Source organism: Cibotium barometz, chromosome 49 (genome assembly GCF_041138505.1).
Source record: "Cibotium barometz isolate CiBa-2024 chromosome 49, ASM4113850v1, whole genome shotgun sequence".
Classification (NCBI taxonomy): domain Eukaryota; kingdom Viridiplantae; phylum Streptophyta; class Polypodiopsida; order Cyatheales; family Cibotiaceae; genus Cibotium; species Cibotium barometz.
In genome coordinates, this window is record NC_141094.1 from 40,005,949 (window position 1) to 40,027,943 (window position 21,995).

Consider the following 21,995-nt stretch of genomic DNA (forward strand, 5'->3'; position numbering starts at 1 on the left):
TACAACGATGGCATACACATCCAGATTGTAAGCCCAACAGAGTGTGCAGTGACAGATGCAACCACGTGTACGAGAGATAAAGATAGAGAGAGAGAAGGGGGAGAGAGAGAGAGATGGGAATAGGGGTTTCACACAATACACCACGTTGAGCGGGGAACAAGCCCTGCCCCCTCTTCAAGAATTTATTTCAGGAACAATCCACGGGCTTTTCCAAGCCAAGACCAATACAACAAATGAATACAATATCAAACAAAGTACCGATGTCGAGGTCGGGTTGAAGTCGATGTCGAGGCACAAGATAACTGATGCCAAGCTCACCACAAGATAACTGATGCACAAGGATGACCCACAAGAGTCTTACACTAGGCTAGTACCAATATCCAATGTCTGAACCAAATTTTGATTCTTGCAAACACCCACGAGAACTATGTATCCAATATGGAAAGGAGTTTTAGAAAATCAAACACCCAAGGTGGTGGTGTTGGCAGGATAATGAGAGTTTGCATCAGATTCTTCTTTGCAAGGGTGGTACAACACGTGGTGATGGCACTGCTGTGGAGGCGTCGACGGTGCTACTGGAATGGCGGTTGGCATTGCTTGGCTGTGCAAGCAATTTTGTGTAGAGGCAGCAACTGTAGTTTTAGCGTTGCTGGCTGAATCAAACTGTGCAGGCGGCAACAAGGGGAGCCAAGTGGTACAGGACACAGAATGGCGTAGGCACACAGAGATATGCAGCAGAGCAAGGCAGCGCTGCTACCACACACAGGCGGCGGCTGTGTGCAGAGAAGCACTGGCGGTTGGCGCCAATTTTTGGGCCGCGCAAGGGGTGGAGCAAGATAGTGCAGCGTTGGCTGAAAAGTGGCACAACAGAGGCGGCGAATGAGTGCTGCAGGGTGTCGTGGAGGTGGCTGCCGGAAGATGGTGGAACTAGGCGGCACAAAAGGGAAGACGACGATGATGATGATTCTTCACAAGATCCTGATCCTCTTCAAAATCTTTACGAGTACTTCTATGCTTCTCCATGAAGGTACAAGCTTCTTATATACAAGATGGAAGGTCCTTGCTTTTGCTTTACCTCTTAGCTTTTGCTTTTCTCTTTAAATATTTTCAATAATAACCAAAGTTCTTGATTTGTGATTTTACAACTTTAGGGCCTTGCTTTTTGGCGCAGTTAGGAGGCATGATTACTGGTAAAGTATTCAGAATTTCTTTCACTTGCATAAATGCCTCTTCCCTTGTCTTGCCAACTAAAAGGATTCCTTTGGGATGCTTGCTGTAATGGATATAAAGCTTGGGACAAAAGAAAAATGAACATGGCAAGATATCTTACCTTATGAGTGAAAGTCAGCAACTGCTTCACATTTTGAGGAGCCTCCAATAGCAACAAAGCCTTCACTTTTTCTGGATTAGCTATGATCCCATTCTCAAAAATCACATGGCCAAAAAGAGTCACCTTGGCTTGAGCCAAATGGCACTTATCTGGAATTAACTGACCACCCAAATCATCAAGGCTCTTCAGAGCTAGTTCTAGCTTCTCACAATGGATCCATCTACCACTATAGATACAAAAGTCATCATCAATAAATACTCTAATGAAGGATCCCAAATAGGGCTCAAACACTAGATTCATTAACCTTTGAAAGGTTGCAGGGGCATTAGTCAACCCAAAGGGCATAACCTTGTAAGCAAAACATCCCCATGGGGCAATGAAGGTGGTTTTCGTGTGGTCCTTTGGAGCAATTGAGACCTAAAAATATCTTGAATACCCATCACATACACTGTATCTTTCATGTCTAGCCACACTATCCAAAATCTCATCCTGGAAAGACAATGGGTAATGATCTCTTTTAGTCACAACACTCAGAGGTTTGAAATCAACACACTCTCCATTTACCATTCTTCTTTGGAGTGATGACAACTAGACTTATCCACTGGGAATATAAACCTTGCTTTCAATAGTTTATCTACTTTCTCCTTTAGCACTTGTTGCTGTATGATTCCCAATCTTCTCAACCTCTGTACAATTGGCTTAGCTCTTGGTTTCAACTAAATTTGATGTTGCACTATAGACACTCCCCTAACCTGTGTATAAGAGAGATGAATAGGTCTGGAAATTTCTACAACATACCCGTATACTCCCTTCTCTCTACCTTAGTCAGATCCTTAGCCAGCATCTTTTGCAAAACGTCTTCCCCACTTGGTTGTACTTTAGTTTTAGACTTTAGCTTCTTCCCTTCCTCTGCACATAGCTGTATAGCATACACATAAGGTCAGAATCAGGCTCTAGCAGTTGGACCTCTTCCCCATCATCTTCTAACTTCCTTTGTTTTTGAATCCTCTGTAGAGTTGGTTTCCTCATCTTCTTCTTTTGATGTACTACGCTCCTGAATCAGCTCTCTTCCCTTAGCCATATCATATCTGACTTGTCTCCTCATAGGTTAGTCCAGTCCCAAAATCAGATGTCCTCTCCACCAGTTTTGTCTTGCTCTTATAGCTATCAGCCATGGCTTCCCAAGAATTAGTGGGTATGCTTTTGGCTTGGTTGGCATCACATGTACATCTAATTCAACTTCTTGTCCCAAAACAATCACCTGCAACTTCTTTACAATTCCTAGGCATCTAACCCTTACACTGTTTGCCATTCTGATTCTAAATTCAAAGGGTGCACCTACCTTCAGTCTTAAAGCCTCCATTGTCTGTTGGGTAATAACACACACTTGTGCACCACCATCTATATACACTTTTGGGACTTTGTGCTTATTCACCTAGGCATCCATAACTGGTAGATAATCTTTATCCCCTTTCACTTGCATTACATTAATTTGACTTCCTTTTTTCTCTTTCTTGGGGCTTCTTGTGCTGACCAATGTACTCCATGTCCTCCTAAGTCTAGGCCATAATTGCAAGAGTTGGGGCCATGTCAAAGTTGGTCCTTTTTGTTGAAGATCTTTCATCAGATCATATGCTTCTCGCATGCCAATGTGTCTTCTAGACTTGGTCTTCTTCTTACCTTCCTTGGGTTGATCTTCCACCAGCTTCCCCTTCTTCCTTCTGGAAGGTCTTGGCTCATCCTGGACTTTTGTTCTTTTATTAGCGAGGATGTCCACCTCTTCATCCATCTATCAAATTCATCTCTCCTTGTTTAGGCCAATTCCTTGGCTACTGCTATTGAGCCTGTGGTACTTGCTGATTTGGCATTTCCTTTTCCCTCCTGACATCATGCTTGTCTTCCCTCCTAGGTGCCAAAGGATAAACATCACCTCCCATCCTCCTGGGGTAAAAGGGCACTTAGGAGATATACGACCCTCTCCATACAAATGAAACACTGAACATTCTTGTTGGGTCCTCCTCTTCCCCTGCCTCTTAAACCATCCTTGTCTTCTACCCTAGGGGCATTTTTGCCTCCTTGCAAGAGATCCAAGTTGAGATTCTCCATCTGTCGAGTCAGATGGTTGATACCTTGCATGAGCTAATCAGTAACCATTGGAATCATTGGAGCAACTCTGTCTTTTTTTGCTCTGCTCTCCTTCCTTGTTCTTTCACAAATTAAACCCCTTTTGCATGAGAATCATCTCGGGCCGCTTGTTGGCATAGTTACTTGTGTTGCCAAGGTGTAGTGTAGCAACCTCTCTCTCTCTCTCTCTCTCTCTCTCTCTCTCTCTCTCTCTCTCCCCTCCTCTCCCCTCCCTCCCTTCGCTTCCCTTCCCTCCCTCTCACCTCTCTCTCATGCACGCGCTGCCTGGCACCCATCATTTTCTCTCATCTTCTCTCAATGTGTGAAGTGAACGCGTGCTTTGAGAAGCAGCAGCAGAAACTTGCCACAGCATAGGCCTTAGCAAACGAGCAAGCAGCAAAACAGGTTCCTCTCTCTCTCTCTCCATTTTCTGAAAAGGAGCGCACAGGGGAAGGCAGCGAACAGGTGAAGGCAGGTGCAGGCAGCGCACAGTTTGTGTAGCGCATAGGTGAAGGCAGTGTTGTTTGAAGGCGGGCAGCATTCGTGCACAGGCAGTCGTGGGTAGCAGTGTGCAGGTGGCTGAAAGGTTCAGCTGCGCTCAGCAGCAGAGTTAGTGAGAAGCATTGCACAGCAGGTTGTTTGGCCCTGGCAGCACAGAAATTTTATGCACAGGAGCAAATGCCAAGTGCAGAGTGCATGGTTGACAAGTGTATGCAAAGTGTCTAGCTATTGGTTGGAAGTGCTGTGTGCGCAGGTACAAAGTGTGCAGGTTCAACCCGTGAGCTTTTATGTATACATAGTGTGGGTTTTGGTCCTGAGAGCAAACTATTGCAGCATTTCAGAGGTTCTATTCCAGTGATTCCAGCTGAATGCATGTATGCATCGCGTGGGCTTCTGAGAAATGGATACTTCGTGCAATGTTGATGACCAGGGTGTCTGCCAAACACCGCCTGAAGCACGGCTCATTTTTTGCAGAAGAATGAGGGAAAGTACGCCTTCCCCGGGCTCATCTAGGGCGGGGAAAATGTCTAGAACCAAAGACGATTCTATGTATGAAAAAGTGCAGATTATGATCAAGGCAGAATTGAACAACATGCGACTAGATTTGGAAAAGGAAATGTATTAGGCTACGGAAGCCCGGAAGAACGACATGTATGCATGCATGAGGAAGGAGTTGCATAAGGAAATACTAACGGAATTGCAGGTTGAGATGTATACGGCACTGAAAGGGGAAATGCAAGTCCTCTTGAGAATAGAGGTGAATGTAATGGAAATTGCGGTGTATAAAAAAGTTAGTGATGCAATGGCTGAGGTCGAATCCTGGAAAACTAAGATGGAGAAATGCATAACAGATAAAGATGTCTTGATCAAGGAACTCCAAGGAGAACTTCTGGCATGCAAAAAACAGCTAGAAGGACAAAAGGGGTCGGTAACACCCCAACAGTTGAAAACACACGTTGAGAAATAGATCAGATCCTTTGTTGAGGTGACAAAGCAAACAAAAGCAAATGTTGAAGAGAATACCAAATGGATTGATGTAGTGAAGAAACACAAGGGTGTGTCAGTTGATAAAGTCGAGGTAATGAATGCCACTCTGGAGGAGGAGGCTAAGAGACGTGCCAGGGCCTTACATGTGTGAGTTACTGGATGGAATGAGAAAAGCTCCCCCAAAGAGGATGCAAAAGATATTGGCACTAAAATGGGAGTATTTGAGCTTCCCATATGTCATGTGCACAGTGTGTATCTACCGTGTGCTACACGCACACAAGACTAGCTTCAAGGTTTGGGGAAGCTTGGAGCTAGGCAGGCTGATTGGCGAGTTGAGTTAGGGATAGACTAACGGGTGAGCACCAAGTATGGACGGGCGGGCGCCCAAGTGTGGACACCCGATGACCGGCCAAGAGCCTATAAAAGGGTGGCCAAGGTTAGTCATTAGTCCCATAGAGTCTCACGTGATTTGTGAGAGCTCTATGGTCAGGAGCCTGGATCTAGTGCAGACGTGCACCTGCTTCATGCAGCCGAAGCCGACAGCAGTCTCCAGGCTCGCAAGGGTAGTTTCGTGGCGGTATGGGACGTCACGAGGTAGAGATTGGTCGGTACGTCCAACTAGTTAGCTCAGCTCGTGGCTCAGTGGGGATAGCCAAGTCTTGTGGGCTTGCCCACGGTTGTCGAGGTTGGGAGGTGAGTCAGGCTTGCACCCCCATCTTGTTTGTTTGTTTTGTTTGCAGGTTTCGAGTTTCGTACCAGGAGCGTTCCATGAGGAGATCCGATGGGGATTTGACACCATAGTGGATGCTTGGAGAGTGGGCAAGGATGCTACAAAGGCACGGGCATTGATCTTGAAGTTCCCAGACATGGGATCGAGGATGGCTCTCAAGGGAGAAGATTTATCTGGATGAGGATCTAACACCAAGGAGCATGAGATGAGCCGGTGGGCAGAGAGGCAGGGACATAGAGCTACTGGACATACTGGTTTTAGGAGGGGATACACCACACTGGATCATATACTCACCCTCAGAGCTCTTATTGAGGTGGGACGAGCACAAGGACAGAGGATATATTGTTGTTTTGTGGACTTCCGCAAAGCATTTGATACGGTACCACGTGCCAGGCTTATGAGGAGACTACAAGATATTGGTGTCCTTGAGGAGATGCAGTGGGGAGTATACACTTTGTATGAGTCAGTAATAGGCAGAGTACGTGCCCCAGGGGGCTTGTCGGATGCAGTGAACAATACTATTGGGGTGAAGTAGGATTGCCCGCTTTTACCCACGCTCTTTGGGCTATACATTGATGAGGTCTCAGACTATGTGGATAGATTGGGTGGCCCAGGGGTGAGCCTAGCTCCTACTATATGCAGATGACATTGTGGTTATCTCAGACACTCCTGAGGGACTACAAAGACACTTGGATGCATTGCAGTGTTTTTGTGTGGACAAAGATCTCACAGTGAACCTTAGTAAAACCAAGGTTATGACATTTAATACCACACAAGCATGGGTGACTAGAACACAGACGCAGTGTACGTTTAGAGGAGAGCCAGTTGAGTATGTTAGATCCTATGTGTACCTGGGAGTGACCTTCAGAGGGTCGCGGTTTTCTATGAGGGAGGCAACAGAGGCTAGACTAGCACGAGGATTTGCAGCTTTGGGGGCACTTGAGAGACAGTGCGCAGACATACAGTTTCAGGAGCCACGCATGAAACTATGGCTATTTGACACTCTGGTTACATCGACACTTCTCTATGGAGCAGAGATATGAGGGCCTAGTCTTTTCCATAAGAGGAGGGAGCCATTGGCAAGACAGCATAGACCAGAGAGAGACTATTACGATGGATGGCAGCATATGGAGAGGCCATTAGTGATGATGATTGCACGCATGATTCGGAGCAAGTCATTTGTACCACATGAGATCATCAGGGTAGAGATGGGGGCTGCCCCAGTGGTTACTGAGGCTTTGTTCCGTGCAGTTACTTTTCTCCATAGAATATGGGAGCTCCCTCAACAGAAGTACCCTCGCCTAGCACTCACTTCCTCCAAATAGCTTGCAGATGAGGGAGACACCTAGTGTTGGTATGCCCAGATGCGCTCATGGGTGGCCTTGCATGGAATGAGTATTGATGCACTCCCGCCTTCTTCTTACATGCTGGATTGCCCGTTCTTAGATCTCAGCTGTTCAGAGTTGAATCGGGTGATCAGGATGGACATTGTGAGACTAGATATACAGAGAGGACATGGGTCAGGCCCTCGCAGCCGTTGGGCATGAAAATGGCACACTACCATAGTCATTTTCTGCACCTCTCTTCGGACGGGTTTATTATATGCCATGCTTACATGGACACACACCTCTCACATGGTATTCAGAGTGCTATTGGATAGATTCACACCTCTTCACACCGGCTAAGGATAGAGACAGGTCGATATGAGGATATATCACTAGAGGACCGCATATGTCAGCTTTGCCATCAGGAGGTGGAGTCGGAGGAACACTGTATATGTCGTTGTACTGTCTACTATGAGATCCGAGGGAGGTACCACTACTTGTTCCGTGAAGGCTTTGGACCTTTGCGTCAGATCATGGACTTTGAGGACCAAAGGTGCTTAGGGCTCTTCATACTTGAGCTTAGACGCCACAGAGAGAGCCTATTGAGGGACAAGAGGGCAGTGGGATCAGAGTTGCCTAGATAGAGAGCCCTCACAGATTTTTCCAGAGCCAGCACTGTAACCCCACTAGCCTCTACTCCCCCATCTACAGGCCTACCTAGCAGACCACCCTCCAGAGGAGTCACCCTGGACAGAGCCATTGCCATCTGTAGAGCGAGACGCCCACGACCACGAGGATCGCGTCCACGACTCCCTCACCATCGGCAGATTCGAGCCATCATTGCCCACCATCGGAGGAGTTCACCGCGGCGATTCAGCGGTTCAGATTTCAGCTCTTAGCTCTCTTAGGATGTTACTATTTTCATTCTTTCTTTCAGATTTGTTATGATGAGACATCATCATCATCAGTTGTACCTTGTTTTGGTCTCATGGGCCATTTCGGCCTTTAAGAGACGTTAATATATCTTTCTTTCTCCCCAGGCATAGTTGGTCTTCCTTCAGCTTGCACTTCCCTTTGCTTTTGAGCCATCCTCTGTAGCTTCCACTCTTTCTCCCTAGCAATTCTCAAGGTGTCTTCAAAAGTTCCTGGCCTCTATAGCTCCACTTTCTCCCTCAGATCTGCATGAAGAGATTGGATAAACATGTCAGGTGGGTGTTCTGTTTCTAGGGAAGTGTCCCATCTTCCCGACAAGTCTTCAAAACGATCCACAAACTTGTCAAAAACATCAGATAGGTTATGCTTTAAATTATGAATTTCATGCCATAGGGCATCAAGGGATTCACTTCGTTTGTAGTGTTGCACCAAAGCTACTTTAATGTCTTCATATGTCTGACTCTGGTTTGGTTGGGCTCTCCATGTCTGCAACCATCTTTTAGCATCCCCTTTCAGCAACATGATCAACAAAGTCAACTTATCCTCATCTCTCTCCTTACCAAAGGTAAAGGTTGTCAATTCCATCCCTGCCAAGAGCTTCTTTGGATCTTCACTGGCATGACCATGGAACATAGGATAAGTCATCCTGGCAGCCATCTCCACTGCTGAAAACTTTTCAGACATGCAAACAGACTGAAGGGTGCTTTCAAAGCCCTCCTCAGTGGGGGCACCAAAACAATGATGTGTCGGGGGAGTTTGCCTCTATAGCTCATCTGAACACACCACCGTTGAAATGGCGCAATGGACTAGAATTACATCACCAATAAAAAATACGGATCCAGGCACAGATCAGTCCAGTTGATAACCTCATATCTTCAGCTGACACAAGAAAGCTCTATAAACTTCTCAAACCGATTCAGCAAACTCCTCCAACTGTCCTTCCATGTCAGACCAGACCACCAACATCTCTGATCTTCACTCTTAGGTCCTTAGTTGACCTTCTTTGACCACTAGCTAACCAAAATAGCTTCTAGCTGATACCCAGGTGATCAACTTCTCACTGTAAACTGAATCGGATAGCTATTGTTGATCCTAGTTAGCTACATGTTCACATGACTCCCAGAATGTCCTCCAACGTCAGTAGAGCTCAAATACTTGCCTCGGAACGTCATTGAACTTGTCAACACTCCTTTGCTGACTCCCTATTGACTCAAGTTTGACCTAGCTGACTGAATCAGATCTGACCCAGAACTCTTCACCCCAATGTCCTCTGACACCGCTATACCCCCAAAGACAACATGACACACTAAGGTCCAACACAACAAACCCAAGACTGGCAGCAGCTGATTGCGTGTTGGCTATGGAGTCTGGACCACCTTTAGCCCTCAACTCAGCTGTTGATAGACCTCTGACAATCAAACCAAACTCAAAATCACCTCCCTTCAATCCAGAAAGACTAATTCTACTCTTCTACAGTATCAATTGACCGTTTTTGATGCTCAGCTGACCCTATCTGTTGACTCAAAAACAAAGCTATTTGACATAGTTCTAATTCAACATAGTTCAACTCTGCACTCACAATTGGTTCTTTTCAACAAACTCCATCAAAACAACACAGATAACACCAAAGCATAGGAATTCATCAATCCAACACAATCAGACCTTCGGTGTATATATGAAATTGAGCCAATCTCAACATCCTTGAGATTTGGGGTTCCAACAAAGAGAAACAAACACCAGAAACCAGAGGGATTCTCCACAATTATATCTCAGCAACCCTTCAAACCTGTGTCTTCATCTTCATAGGTATAAACTCCAAAGAAGGCCACAGCCACCTGCAGGTCTCCACCATGAATACAGAAAGGGAAAGTTGAGCAAAGCACTGGACTGGTCCAAGTTCTAATAGAGTTGCGTCTTGGAGATCGTAGGGCATCAACCTCTTGCAAGATCCTCTGCTTCCCCTTGCACCCTCTACTGTGGACAAATCCACACTTTCTCACACCAGATCCCGCCTCTTCACAAAAACAATCACTCTCGTCGCAACGACCTTCAATCGAACATCAAAACACAACAATAAGCTTCCACAGAGCTTTCTCACAAATCCCCAGCAAAACTCTCTCAACTTCTTCACTACTATCCTCTCACACAATGCTCCTATCACAACTCTTCTCCACTATTCTTTCCGCAACTATGTGCTTCTCTACCCCTATCACCACCTCGTTTCTGGTAACTACCCCCGACTCCTCTACACATGTAGCAGTTCTCCCTCCACTTAACACCAGTTGATAACAACAAACTCACTAGTAGCAGGTGGCCATGCAACAATCTTATTTCCTAAGGTTCTACACATACTCCACAGGTTTATCTTTAGTTTTGGGGTGGACACATCTATTGGGCACAATGGTCTTGACACAAAAAAAACCCATCATCGTCAGCAATTGGACACCTGAGATGGTTGAAGACGTCAGCAACATCATGTGGTTTTGAAACTACCATTAGATCTCCCAAGCATCCTTGCACACATACACAAGTACAAGACACATGATTTGGTGGCTCACCACCCAACCATATCTCCTATGGAGTATGCTTGGGCCGTGAGGCTAGGTCAACATTGTGATCATGTCCTACACACTTGACTACGACGTTCCATACCACTATGGCCCACACTATTTAGCCATAGGAGTTGTCCTCCAGCAAGAAGGGTGTCCATTGGCTTATTATAGTCGGAAATTGAAGGACACAAAGAAGAACTATTCACTGTACGACAAAGAGTTATTGGGGGTGATGGCTCTTGAGCATTGGAAACCTTTTCTTTATGGGAGGAAATTCACAGTTAAGATGGATCATCAGGCACTTAAATAGATGCAAACCATGCCTAGTGCCCAATGGAGTGACAAACAAGACAAGTTGAGTCATTTTTTGCAATTTGGAGGTAGATCCTTGGCAAAAATAAGCTCAATGTTGATGCTTTAAGTTGCAAAGGTACGAGTTAGACTCTGCAATAGTCCACTGTGTTTGAGATACAAGGAAAGGATATAGACAACATGAAGGCACAATATAAGGATTCTTTGGAATTTGGAACTCAGTATAGATTGGTCCTTCAGTCAAAACCGGGTCAATATATCATCCAGGATGGTTGGCTATGCATATAATGGAAAAGCGACGAGCACTTCTTCACGATGCTTGTGACTCTCTTGTCGAAGGTTATCGGGGTATCAATAGTACATTGGAGGAGTTAGAGCGATCATTTTATTAGCCAAAGATGAGAAGGGATGTCTATTAGCATGTCAAGTCATGTCAGATTTGCCAAAAGGTTAAGGTTTTGCATATGAAGCAAGAGGGTTGCTACAACCTTTGCTAGTTTTAGAAAGACCTTTCTAGGATATCAACATGGATTTTGTAAGACCCCTTCCAACAGCATTTGGATCTAGGAACACACAATGCATGACGATTGTTGGTCGATTCAGTACAAATAATGAAAGTGGGCGCATTATCTTCCTTTTGTATAGGCAATCATGAATGATGCTTATTCATCCAATATCGGTTGGACTTCTTATGAGATAGCTTTTGGCCGTTGTTTCTCGTCACTTCTTACGAGGTTGGTGTCACCTTTCTTGGAGGCTAACATGACCACATAAACATTTTCAGAGATCATTGAGTCAGTGAAGCGACACCTCGCCAAAGCTCAAGAAGCATACACCAACAAGCAAGCCAACAAGTCTAGAAGAGATGTTAACTACAAAGAAGGAGATTGGGTGTATCTCCGGATCGTGAAGCAAAGGTTGAAGTGGCTAAGCGTTGTCCCAAGCTCTCCTTTCGAAGCTTTGGTTCTTTTTTGATCATCAAAAATGTTAGTGATGTCTCCATGAAGCTCAAGCTACTAGATAGTTGGACTATGCACAATGTCCTCCATGTTTCTTGGTTGAAGTTCTATGTTGGATCAGCTTTGCTGGTGGTCTAAGATGAGCAACAGCTTGAGATGGTTGTTGAAGGTGAAGTCATGCAGTCGGAGTAAATTTGTGGCAATCCCAAGAAAGTTTACATTGTCAATTTCAAGTTAGTGGTGATTCCAAGGCTTGTTATTTGGAGAAATAAAGCATGGTTTTGGTCATAGGTAAAGATCATTCTACACAAAGTTTAAGGACCGAGGCACTCATGAAGCCGTATGGCTAGATGAAGAGTTCTTCCACGAGTACTCGCATATATTGTCGGACTTACTTGGAAGCCATTAACTTACCGCCAAGCTAAGCACTCAGGTGCTATGTGACACAATGGCTCATCATTTAGTGTAACATTGTACAACATTAGTATCCTTTTAGGAACATTTGTCGTACGCTTAGATTGTGAGTCCTAGTCCAAGACATGTTAGGCACAACCTAGGTAGGTTAGTCTCCTAGTCTTAGATGTCAAGGTCAGTCCCTTAGAGAACAAAGCATATAAGTCATGTGAGGCTAAGCATGGTCACATGGCCCACGGGGAGGGGGGGACTCTTATCGTCTCTCTAAATTCTTCTCTCTTAAATAAAGTGGATTGTGTAAACTCACAGGTTTAAAGAAAGCTTTGTTGCATGTCACAACGATCAACTTATTGCATGCTATAGTACCTTTGCCTTCTTCTAATTGGATGCAAGTGGGTTTATCAGGTAAAATAGAATTCAAATGGATTTGTGAGCAGGTACAAGGCAAGATTGGTAGCCAAGGGATATGCACAGACCTATGGGATCAGCTTTGAGGAGACTTTCAATTCGTTTGCTAGGATGGCAATCATGAGAGAAGTCATTGCTATGGTTGCAACTAAGAAATGGTCTTTACATCATATGCATCTAAAGAATGTATTTCTATACGATGATTTATAGGAGGAGCTCCACATGGTGTAGCTACCACGATATGAGGACCATGCACACCCAGAGTTTGTTTGCGGGTTGTGTAAAGCCTTGTATGACTTGAAACATGCATCTAGAGCATGGTCAGTGAAGATAAGAGAGTATCTTGTCACTATTGGATTTCATATATTTGCAAAATATTTTTCGCTTTATGTGAAAAAGATTGACAAGGACATTTTTCTAGTAGTCATCTATGTTGATGACTTGATTGTCACTAGGGACAGCGATGTTGACATACATGAGGTAAAGATGCTCCTCAAGAAGTTTGAGATGAAGGATTTGGTTGAGCTACAATACTTTCTTGGTATAGAGATGATAACATGATGGGATTTGGATTTTATAGAGGCTTTACAAAGGCAGTATGCTTTGGACATGTTGTCAAGTATGGGATGGCAAGATTGTAAGCCAATCTCGGTGCCATTAGAGCAAAACATAAAATTGACTGTAGATAGAGATGATCTTTGAAGGACCCTACTATGGACATGCATATTGTAGGGAGGTTGATCTACATGACTATCACCAGGTCATTTGAGCTATGTTGTTGCGTTGGTGAGTCAATTTATGCAATTCTTGAGAAAGCCACACTCGGATGCAGCTAGGAGGATACTCAAGTAAGTCCATAGTACACTATGGACTTTTCTATGAGGCTGGAGTATAGATACATACATGTATATGGATATATAGATGCAAATTGGATTGGTAGTGTTTCAGATAGGACATCTACTAGTGGCTTTATGTTTTCTTTTGGGAGTATTGCTATTAGCTAGAGAAGCAAGAAGCAACCAATAGTTGCTTTGTCAAGTACAAAGTTTGAGCTTAGGGGTTGTCATGTGCATGCACATGGACACGCTAATCTTTGAAGGACAATAGAAAAATAGATGAATTAGGGTTGAAAGAAGACACAAAGCTTCCGCACATATGACATTGATATCAAAGCTTCCGGTTCGGCAACGCTAAACACTGATGGTGTCCCAGATGAAGGTGCATAGTCCAAGGAGAGTAACGCAACATGTGTCAAGACCCTCTCCGAAGGTGGTTGGTGTCAGGACAACCCAAGGGAAGTGTTTCACGAGGGTTGGTAGCCATTTGTGTTTGTGTTTGTGTTTAGGGATAGGGCAAGAAGGAAAGGGAACAAAGTGGAATAGATGCATAGATCTTCATCAGATTTGGAGTGGAATTGGAGACAAGGATTAAGTTTAGCAAATGGGGATGCCATGTGCATGCACATAGACACGCTAATCCTTGAAGGGCAAAAGAAAAACATATGAATTAGGGTTGAAAGAAGACACATAACTTCTGTACATGTGACGGGGGCGTTGTCTATGGCAACATGTGAGGTAGCTTGGTTGCAAAAGCTATTGGTAGGGTAAGAACATGGATGGGATTGTTGTGATTTATTGTGACAACATGAACATCATTCAGTTGGTGAGTAAACACTAGCAATCAAAATGGGAAACCAAGTGACTAGCTTGGTAGTGTTTAGTAATCCAAGGAGAAGGCTTCCTCAAAAACAAGGGAGGAATTCGAGGAGAAGGCTTCTTCAAAACCAGAGGATGAGTGTAAAGGAGATGCTTGTGTGCGTGTCTTAGCTTTTTTTCATTTCTTGGGTTGGGCTTACACTAGGGGTGCTTCATATTGTTAGGCCACATGCACAAAGTGTTCAGCTAGGTCTTTGAGGGAGAGTCATCACAATTATCGTCTACTCTAGGTGAAGAATCTCCTCAGGTGGCAATTGCCTCAGTTTAAGGGCTAGAATAGGACTCTGCTCATTTGTTGTTTGCATTGGGTGGAGTATCCTTAGTGTCGGATGTCTTGGAGGCAAAACAGGAGGATAGATCATCAGGACAGTTCATCAGATTTGTCTTGACCGTGGGAGGATGTGCAAGTGGGTATGTCTTCACATTAGACTGTACTGACAATGGCCGGAGTTTCTGCTTCGGTGTATCAACAAATGTATTACTTAGAATATGTATGATGCATTAGTGGTTGGAGTGTGAATAGTACGGTTTTTCCAGGCCTTTCTTTGCAGTGTTCTTCTTGTGGGTTATGGGAGGATATTTGGTGTTCACGAGCTATAGGATATTCAGTGTTCGCAATGTTTTTTCATGGACGACTGGACAGAAAGAAAGTGTTGGATTAGGCAGTAGTTGGTCATCCAAAGGTGTCTTTGCAGGTCTTTGTGCTGGAGTGGCGTGGACAGAATGTGAGTCTTCTCATTGGGTCTCACAGTGTTTAGGATCTTGGATACCTTGATGAGGTTTGCTTGGATCTTTTTGTGTTATGGAAGGGCACTTTATATGGACACCATGTATTTGTTAGGCCATTCTCTTGAGTGTTTTTCTCGTGTGCTACAGGAGGATACTTACTGGCTTGCAGTGTTTCATCATGGACGATTGGACAAATGGAAAGTGCTGGATCCGTCGAAAGTTGGTCATCCACATGTTTCTTCGCAGGCTTTTGTGCTGATGTGGTTAGGACGAATGTGAGCCTTTGCATTGGACACGACCTTGGGTACCTTGGATGAGCTCTGCTTGGATCTTTTCCTTATATGGATGGGCATTCTACATGGACACACGCCGCTGAGGACAGTTTCAATGCAACAAGTGGGGGAGAATGTGACGCCTCTGTGTATTCTGGACACACGTGGTGTTAGCTAGTCATGCATGCTTGGAGAGCAGTGCCCTGGTGTTGGGCAGATTGGGTAGCCACCCAGGCAGTCACACGCGTGAAACTGAGGGCATTTATGCAAGTCGTGGGCTGTCCTCTACAGGCCGATAGCAATAGCACTGGCCAATTGGGTATGAGGGCCCCTATATGTACATGCGTTGGATATTTAGTCATGCCATCTCATTTCTTCCAAGCGATTGAGCCTTCTGCATAGCGTTTCTTTGGTCTAGGGCTGACTGAGCGTTACTCTACAACAGTGTTTGGGCTGAGATCAAGGATCAACATTTTCAATATCATTTTGTACTTGGAGAGTATTGTTGTACCAACTTTAGTTTTTGTACATAAATATAGAGTAGTTTATGTAGTTGTTGTGCATGTGTCTCTCTATCCTGCTGTCTAGCTTCTTTGTTATTCACTTGCACATTTGACACCAGTCTACCACATTAAATATTCAGAGATTTGTTTTTTTCTTCATGTCCTAGTATCCTTTGTGAGCCTTTTTCTAGTGTCTTCTTTGCTTGTTAGTTTGTTGTTAAGTTTGCATATATTCCAAGCTATGAAGGTATGTTTTAGTGTCTTTTTGGCTGCGTAGACAGGGAAAAAAAAGAATAAACGTTCTTATTGGGGTTTTGTGATTTCTTGTGTTGCAGCTTGCAGCAATGGTTGGAGTATTGCCCTTCTGGACGCAAATCTACATGCCCCTTGTGCAAGCAGCAGTGTTCAGGCAAAGATGTACACCGTTTATATTTCCAGTCAGCCTCAGAGGCCACACAGATAAGCCAAGGAGATTTCTCTGAGCTGCCCAATGTTTGTGATGATTTCGAAACCCTGAAGGTAAATCTATCCATCTAAGTCTCATCTCTTTTGATTGCGTGTTTCCTAATTAATCTTTGCTCTTAGTAACCTTCTTGGCAGTACTGAAATTGTAAATGCATTTTTGCCAGGCATCAGTCCAGAAGCTTACAGGACAATTGTCGGTGGCCAAATGTTCTTTGGAAGCTCATCAGGATCAGCTGCAAGAGTTGACTAAACAGGTACATCTTGTTTTAATGACACGAGTGCAGCACTGTAGTCTCACTTAACTATTTCATTTATTCCACCATTTTGAACTTTTGGTCTGTAGCTCTCCCTTTGTACTGTCAGGGCAGAGAAAGCAGAGTGTGCTCAAATGGAAATTTACAGAGAGAAGTCCAGATCAAAAGATGCTCTCTCAAGAATTCAAGAGGTGATATTCTCTGAGCTTCATTTCTTTACTTTGGCCTTTATAATCTATACAACGTGCACACGTGCATGCAAACACCCCCCCCATATATTAATTCATGTACTACATATGTACATATACCCATGCGTGCATGCATGGATGCATACCCATATGCATATTTCCCATGTATTTAATATACAACACACATATTCTATAAAACTGAATTAAGCACTTGTTTTTGCAGGAACTGAAGAGGTCCACAGCAGAACGATGCAAGCTACTTGAAAAGAACACTGCTTTAGCCCAGGATCTTGCATCTCACAAGCTGTATGAGCCTTTCCACTTCCATGAAAGATTCTCTAAGTGTCAGGTTTTGATGCTCTAATCGTACTGTTTGTGCAGGGCGCAAAATTTGGATGCTAATGAAGATGATGTTGCAAGGATGGCTAATATCGGGTGTGGAAACAAAGATGATGTGATTGGCACTCTCACAAGATCTCTCATAGTGCGAAATAGGTTAGTCTACCAGTTGGCCTTGGATAAAAGGACTTGTGTGTTAAAGGATGTAGAAAAGGGAATCACTCGATGATTTCAGGGCATATAAAGAGCTCATGGCAAGGTGCAATGAGTTAGGAATGGGAGAAAGCAAAGCTCTTCGCAAGTCTGAGAAAGCAGTTGAACGCATCAAACTACTAAAGGTGGTCCTTCTGGGCTGTTGGTTTTTATGATGTTTCCCCCATATAGTGCATGACTGACTGCTTTCACCTTAGTGTTTGTTTGATTTTGAAGAAGATGGTTTGAATAGCACAGCATACTGGATGAGAGAAATTCCTTGGCCCAGTTAATTGATACTCTTATGACAGCCTTATCTGATTTGTTAAAACAGGTGAGGGTGCAAGAGCTGGAGAAAAGCTTGGAAGATAAGGAGAATGGAGACTTGCGGCTCAAGGTGTCCTGTTTTAGCAGCAAAGATGCCGATTCTTTGAGCGATAAGTTTGCAGATAGGAAGAATCTGGGTACAGGCCTTCCTGATTCAAAGCCCCCTCTTCCTTTACAACCTTTGTCTCAAATGATGAAAAATTCGGCTACATCCAAGGTGACAGCCAAGGTCTCACATGCAGTTCTCAATTCTAATGTTAACATCGATGCATTTTGTACCTTGATAGAAGAGGATGAAATGCAGCGTTCAAGCTTGGGAGAGTCTGGTTTGAGTCAGGAGCAAGGAGAAGGGAAAGCAAGACAAAAGGAAATTATGAACACAATGAAGGGTGTTGGCTCTTTTCATAATGGAGGTAGTGTTGATGCTGCCCTTGCCAAGGGAATTTTGGAAGATGTTGAGCTCAGAGCAAGGATTGGCCTGGGTCCTGACGTCCTTTCGAGTACATGGGAGGATGTAGATACGCTTGACTCAGGTGCAGTCATGATGCAAGGCAAACCATGTCTGGATAGTTCAAGCAGAAGTAATTTTCCACTGACCATCAGGAAAGAAGTGAGGCTTACTGTGGGTACAGCATGTGAGATTGGAACAAGTTAGTAATCATGGTTTTTTAATCAATTTGTTGCATTTTCAACTCTAGAGACTTCTTTTGGTGTGTTGCTAAAGCTATTTTGACATAAAGCCTTGACATTCTGTTGTCTCAGTTACAAGCAAACTGGACAACCAAATGCCTAACCCAGGTAAGTGGTGCAAGCAACCTACATCTACTTGGAGTGCTCAGCACGGAGACACATCATCTGGCACTTTCATTTCATATGGAGCCAATGGGCGGGGTGGACAGGTCAAAGTTCTAAGGCCTCCACCAATGCTTGTAAGTAACCCCAAACGTTGACAAATGCTCATATTTCAAAGCTTGGCTTCTCATGTGTATGCTTGGATTTGATTGTTGCAGAAAGTTGGTGGGGGCTCTCTTGATAACTGGTTGCGCCCGGCGAAACGATCAAAGTCTTCTCGAAGTGTACAGCAGAATGGGAACCAACAGGGTGCTCTGCAAATAGAACATTTTTTTGGTGCGTTGTAAACAGTGAATGAATGGTCAGGTCACTTGGATCTTTGATTGGTTCAGGATCTAAGCAGGTAGAGCACTCTAGAGGCTTGCAAGGGCCACTAGTCGAGAGGGAGGTTTTGGTACCCATTTGTATACAAGCAGAGAGCACAATAATGATGCAAGTAGCTTGTACACAACCCTTAGCTTTGAAGTGCCTCATTAACTATAAGGTGGAAGACCTTTGACTAAACGGATCCTTTACCCTGCCTTTATTTATAATGCTTGTATCAGATCATGTATGCCATTTTGTTCATTTGGGGATTGAGAGGTGATGTTGCAGTCACTTTGGAGAGTAATGACATGGGAAAAAGTTAGCCATCTATAGATTATGATTGAGCTCCATGAGTCAGTTATTTGGGTTATTAGAATATAAAATTGCATTAGAAGAGTGTCAGTAGCTATAGGTGAAACCATATTCTTTGAATATGAGGAAAAATGGGTAGGGCAAGACTGGGGGAGGATGGTTCTCTACATTCCTCCCATTCTTGACCTAGGGAAAATCTCTTGGAAGTTAAGTCTTCACCGCATCTAATTCTTATTCTTAGGTCCTTAGTATCACATATGACGGTTTCTTGCATGTACTGCAGTAATACTAAAATCTAGAACATGAATGATAAAAGTTGATGCTGATATAAAGCCTCAACTTTTCCAGTGGTTTCTGCAAACATGAAATTTTCTTCTAAACTTGTCTTGTAGCCCCTCCTCTCTTTCCTTGATATGAAGCCCTACATCATATCACCTTTTCTTACATACAATACATACATAAGTAGAAGCGATCACGACCAAGGAAGCTTACCACTCAACCTTAGTGGTCTCTTGATCTTGAGGCTTAACTGAAACAATCAGTGGGATACTTTGTTGGATTTTACCCTAGTTTTTATCTTGAACTCAGAAGTTTCCAATGATCACCACAGCTTATGAACATGAAAGAACATTTCAAAACAACATTTGCCTTCCTTGCCTGAGCTTTGGTGTACCACCAAGTCCACTATCTTGAGTGTATGGCCAGAGCACCTCTCACACTTTGGTTCAGCAGTGGAAGCAAGACCCAGTCTCTGTAGTCGCTTTGCTGCATGTTATGATTCTAGCCCCATTAAATTGGATTTTTCAGTGACAATAGGGAGTACTAATTCGCAAGAACACCAGCAGCCCATTGCAGAATTTCAAAGGTGCAAAATACATAGTCTATCACAACTTCAAAACAAAAAGGGCAAGGACTTGGTCCAAGGATAGGCACCACTTGGTCCAACTTTACTCAAAAGAAAAGTGACGGTGCTGCTAGCCCACCAACACAAGAAAACATAAAACAAGTAAAGGTTATCATAACTTACTTTTGAAGGGTTGTTATGCTTCTTTTTCCGCAGGTCTTTGGGGGTTTTTTGATAAATTGACATCAATTTGCGAGTCTTTTCAAGTAAGAAATGCTAGGCATATTTTGCAGTTAAAGATTTTGCAATTTAAAAGTGCTTTGCATAGTACAAACTTGGAAGTTATCTCACCAAGATCCATGAGAACTGAAAATAGGCAGAGAAATTCAAATTATCCCCATCATTCTCAAATCTCTTTAATATGACACCCACATTCATGATGCGAACTTTGGAGGAATGGCATGCTCTATCAAGAAGAGACCACACTACATTGTAGAGATGGTTATGCGCATGATGCCTCATTCTCTCCCCATAGAGGGAGAGGCAGTGGTAGAGGCTAAGGCAAGTTTCTGTAAGTTTGAGGCATTGATGTGCAACAATCTTGAATGTGATCATAATGCAGGAAAAGGTGGACATACACATGAAAATTGCCATCATTAGCAGTTGTTATCATCCATTTATGTTCATGTACATGTAAATGTATATATATCAGATACATAGATACATGCCTTTAATGATGTAACTTTGTGATGATGACGAGTCACCACAAGAGCTCTTATATATAGCACATGAATCATGTATGATATAAATCTCCAATGATGTTTGGTTACTTGATTTTGGTGGAAGTAAGCAAATGACCTGCATGAAAGATGGTTTGCTTCACAAGAAAGGGATGGCCAAAATTGCAGATAGTGGGTATACAAAATTACAGCCGTGTTATCATGCCGATGAAAGAAAAGCAGGATAACATTGAACATGTGAAAGATGTGAGGTTAATACTTGGTTTGCAATGTACTTTGCTAAGCATCTTTGCTATGTGAGTTCGGAACATGGATGTGCATTCAAGAAAATCTGTTGTACTAATAAAAGATGACCAAGGTAAACTTGTTGGCATAGGTAAACTTGTTGACTTTTGCAAACGAGAAGGCATGCATCAACAATTTTCCACTACCTGTACACCACAACATAATAGTTTTGCCACTTGGTAGAAGCAGCAAGATGTCTAATGCAGGTACCTGATGCTTTTGTTATTGAAGTTGTATCTGGTAGCTTAAACCGTTGTCCAACATGGGATGACACCACAAAAGGCTTGGATTGGCAAAAAGCTTAGTGTGATCCATCTCCTTGTGTTTGAATGTGTTGCTTATGTGATTAGTGTGATGCATCTCCTTGTGTTTGAATGTGTTGCTTATGCATATAGTTTAAGAGAGAAATCACACAAAGCTAAAAGACAAGCTGAAACATACATTTTTTGTGGGTTGATGAAACAAGTAAAGCTTACAATTTGTGTAACCCAGAAACAAAGCAATTGGTGGTTAGTCATGATATTGCCTTTTGTGAAAGTGAAAGGTATCGTGGAAAGTTAGTCATTCCATCAATGGATTTTGATGTAGATGCGAAAGACAAAGGTGATGAGATCTATAAGAGTCCTAGAAAGATTCCTACCAACAAGTCTTTGAATCAGCCCCATGCCATGCCAAAAACAATGGATAAACTTTACATGATTTTGGGATAAGTGGTGATCATGGGAGCAGTGTTGCACAAACAATACAAAGAACACGACTTTGCTTTGAGCATGAGAATACAAATGTTTCACTCTTCACTCTTGTAATGGATAAGCGTGATCCACATGAGTAGGCAATCTCTCATGTGGAGTAGCAAGAGACTCTGTCTAAATATAATGTATTTGGATGCAAGTGGGTTCAAGGAAAGACAATTAAAGCAATTGTAGTGTCACTAAGTATAAAGCTTGCTTAGTTACTAAAGAATACTCCTAGCAAAAGGGGTTCAATGGGGTAAGGGGGCCCAAGGATTAGAGATTAGCAGAAAAATACTTAGCTAGGGTTCTTGGATTGATAAAACAAACTTAATGGTCGTTTATAGCAAGTTAGCTATTTATGGC

At 43.4% G+C, this 21,995-nt stretch overlaps 1 protein-coding gene across 4 annotated transcripts in view; it reads left to right on the forward strand.

The window, feature by feature from the left end:
• Positions 1 to 19,043, forward strand: part of LOC147610578 (RING/U-box superfamily protein) — a 28,545-nt gene extending 9,502 nt beyond the window's left edge. For 2 of the 4 annotated variants that reach the window (XM_086786208.1, XM_086786209.1), the window contains exons 2-10: positions 16,130 to 16,313; positions 16,424 to 16,513; positions 16,603 to 16,704; positions 16,925 to 17,007; positions 17,083 to 17,196; positions 17,276 to 17,378; positions 17,567 to 18,209; positions 18,322 to 18,488; positions 18,570 to 19,043. In XM_086786208.1, the coding sequence (XP_086642334.1) occupies positions 16,130 to 16,313; positions 16,424 to 16,513; positions 16,603 to 16,704; positions 16,925 to 17,007; positions 17,083 to 17,196; positions 17,276 to 17,378; positions 17,567 to 18,209; positions 18,322 to 18,488; positions 18,570 to 18,698 (1,615 nt within the window). In that variant the 3' untranslated portion in view covers positions 18,699 to 19,043. The remainder of the gene's footprint in view (positions 1 to 16,129; positions 16,314 to 16,423; positions 16,514 to 16,602; positions 16,705 to 16,924; positions 17,008 to 17,082; positions 17,197 to 17,275; positions 17,379 to 17,566; positions 18,210 to 18,321; positions 18,489 to 18,569) is intronic. The other 2 variants (XM_086786210.1, XM_086786211.1) reach the window with 2 other exon arrangements.
• Positions 19,044 to 21,995: the final 2,952 nt, after the last annotated feature.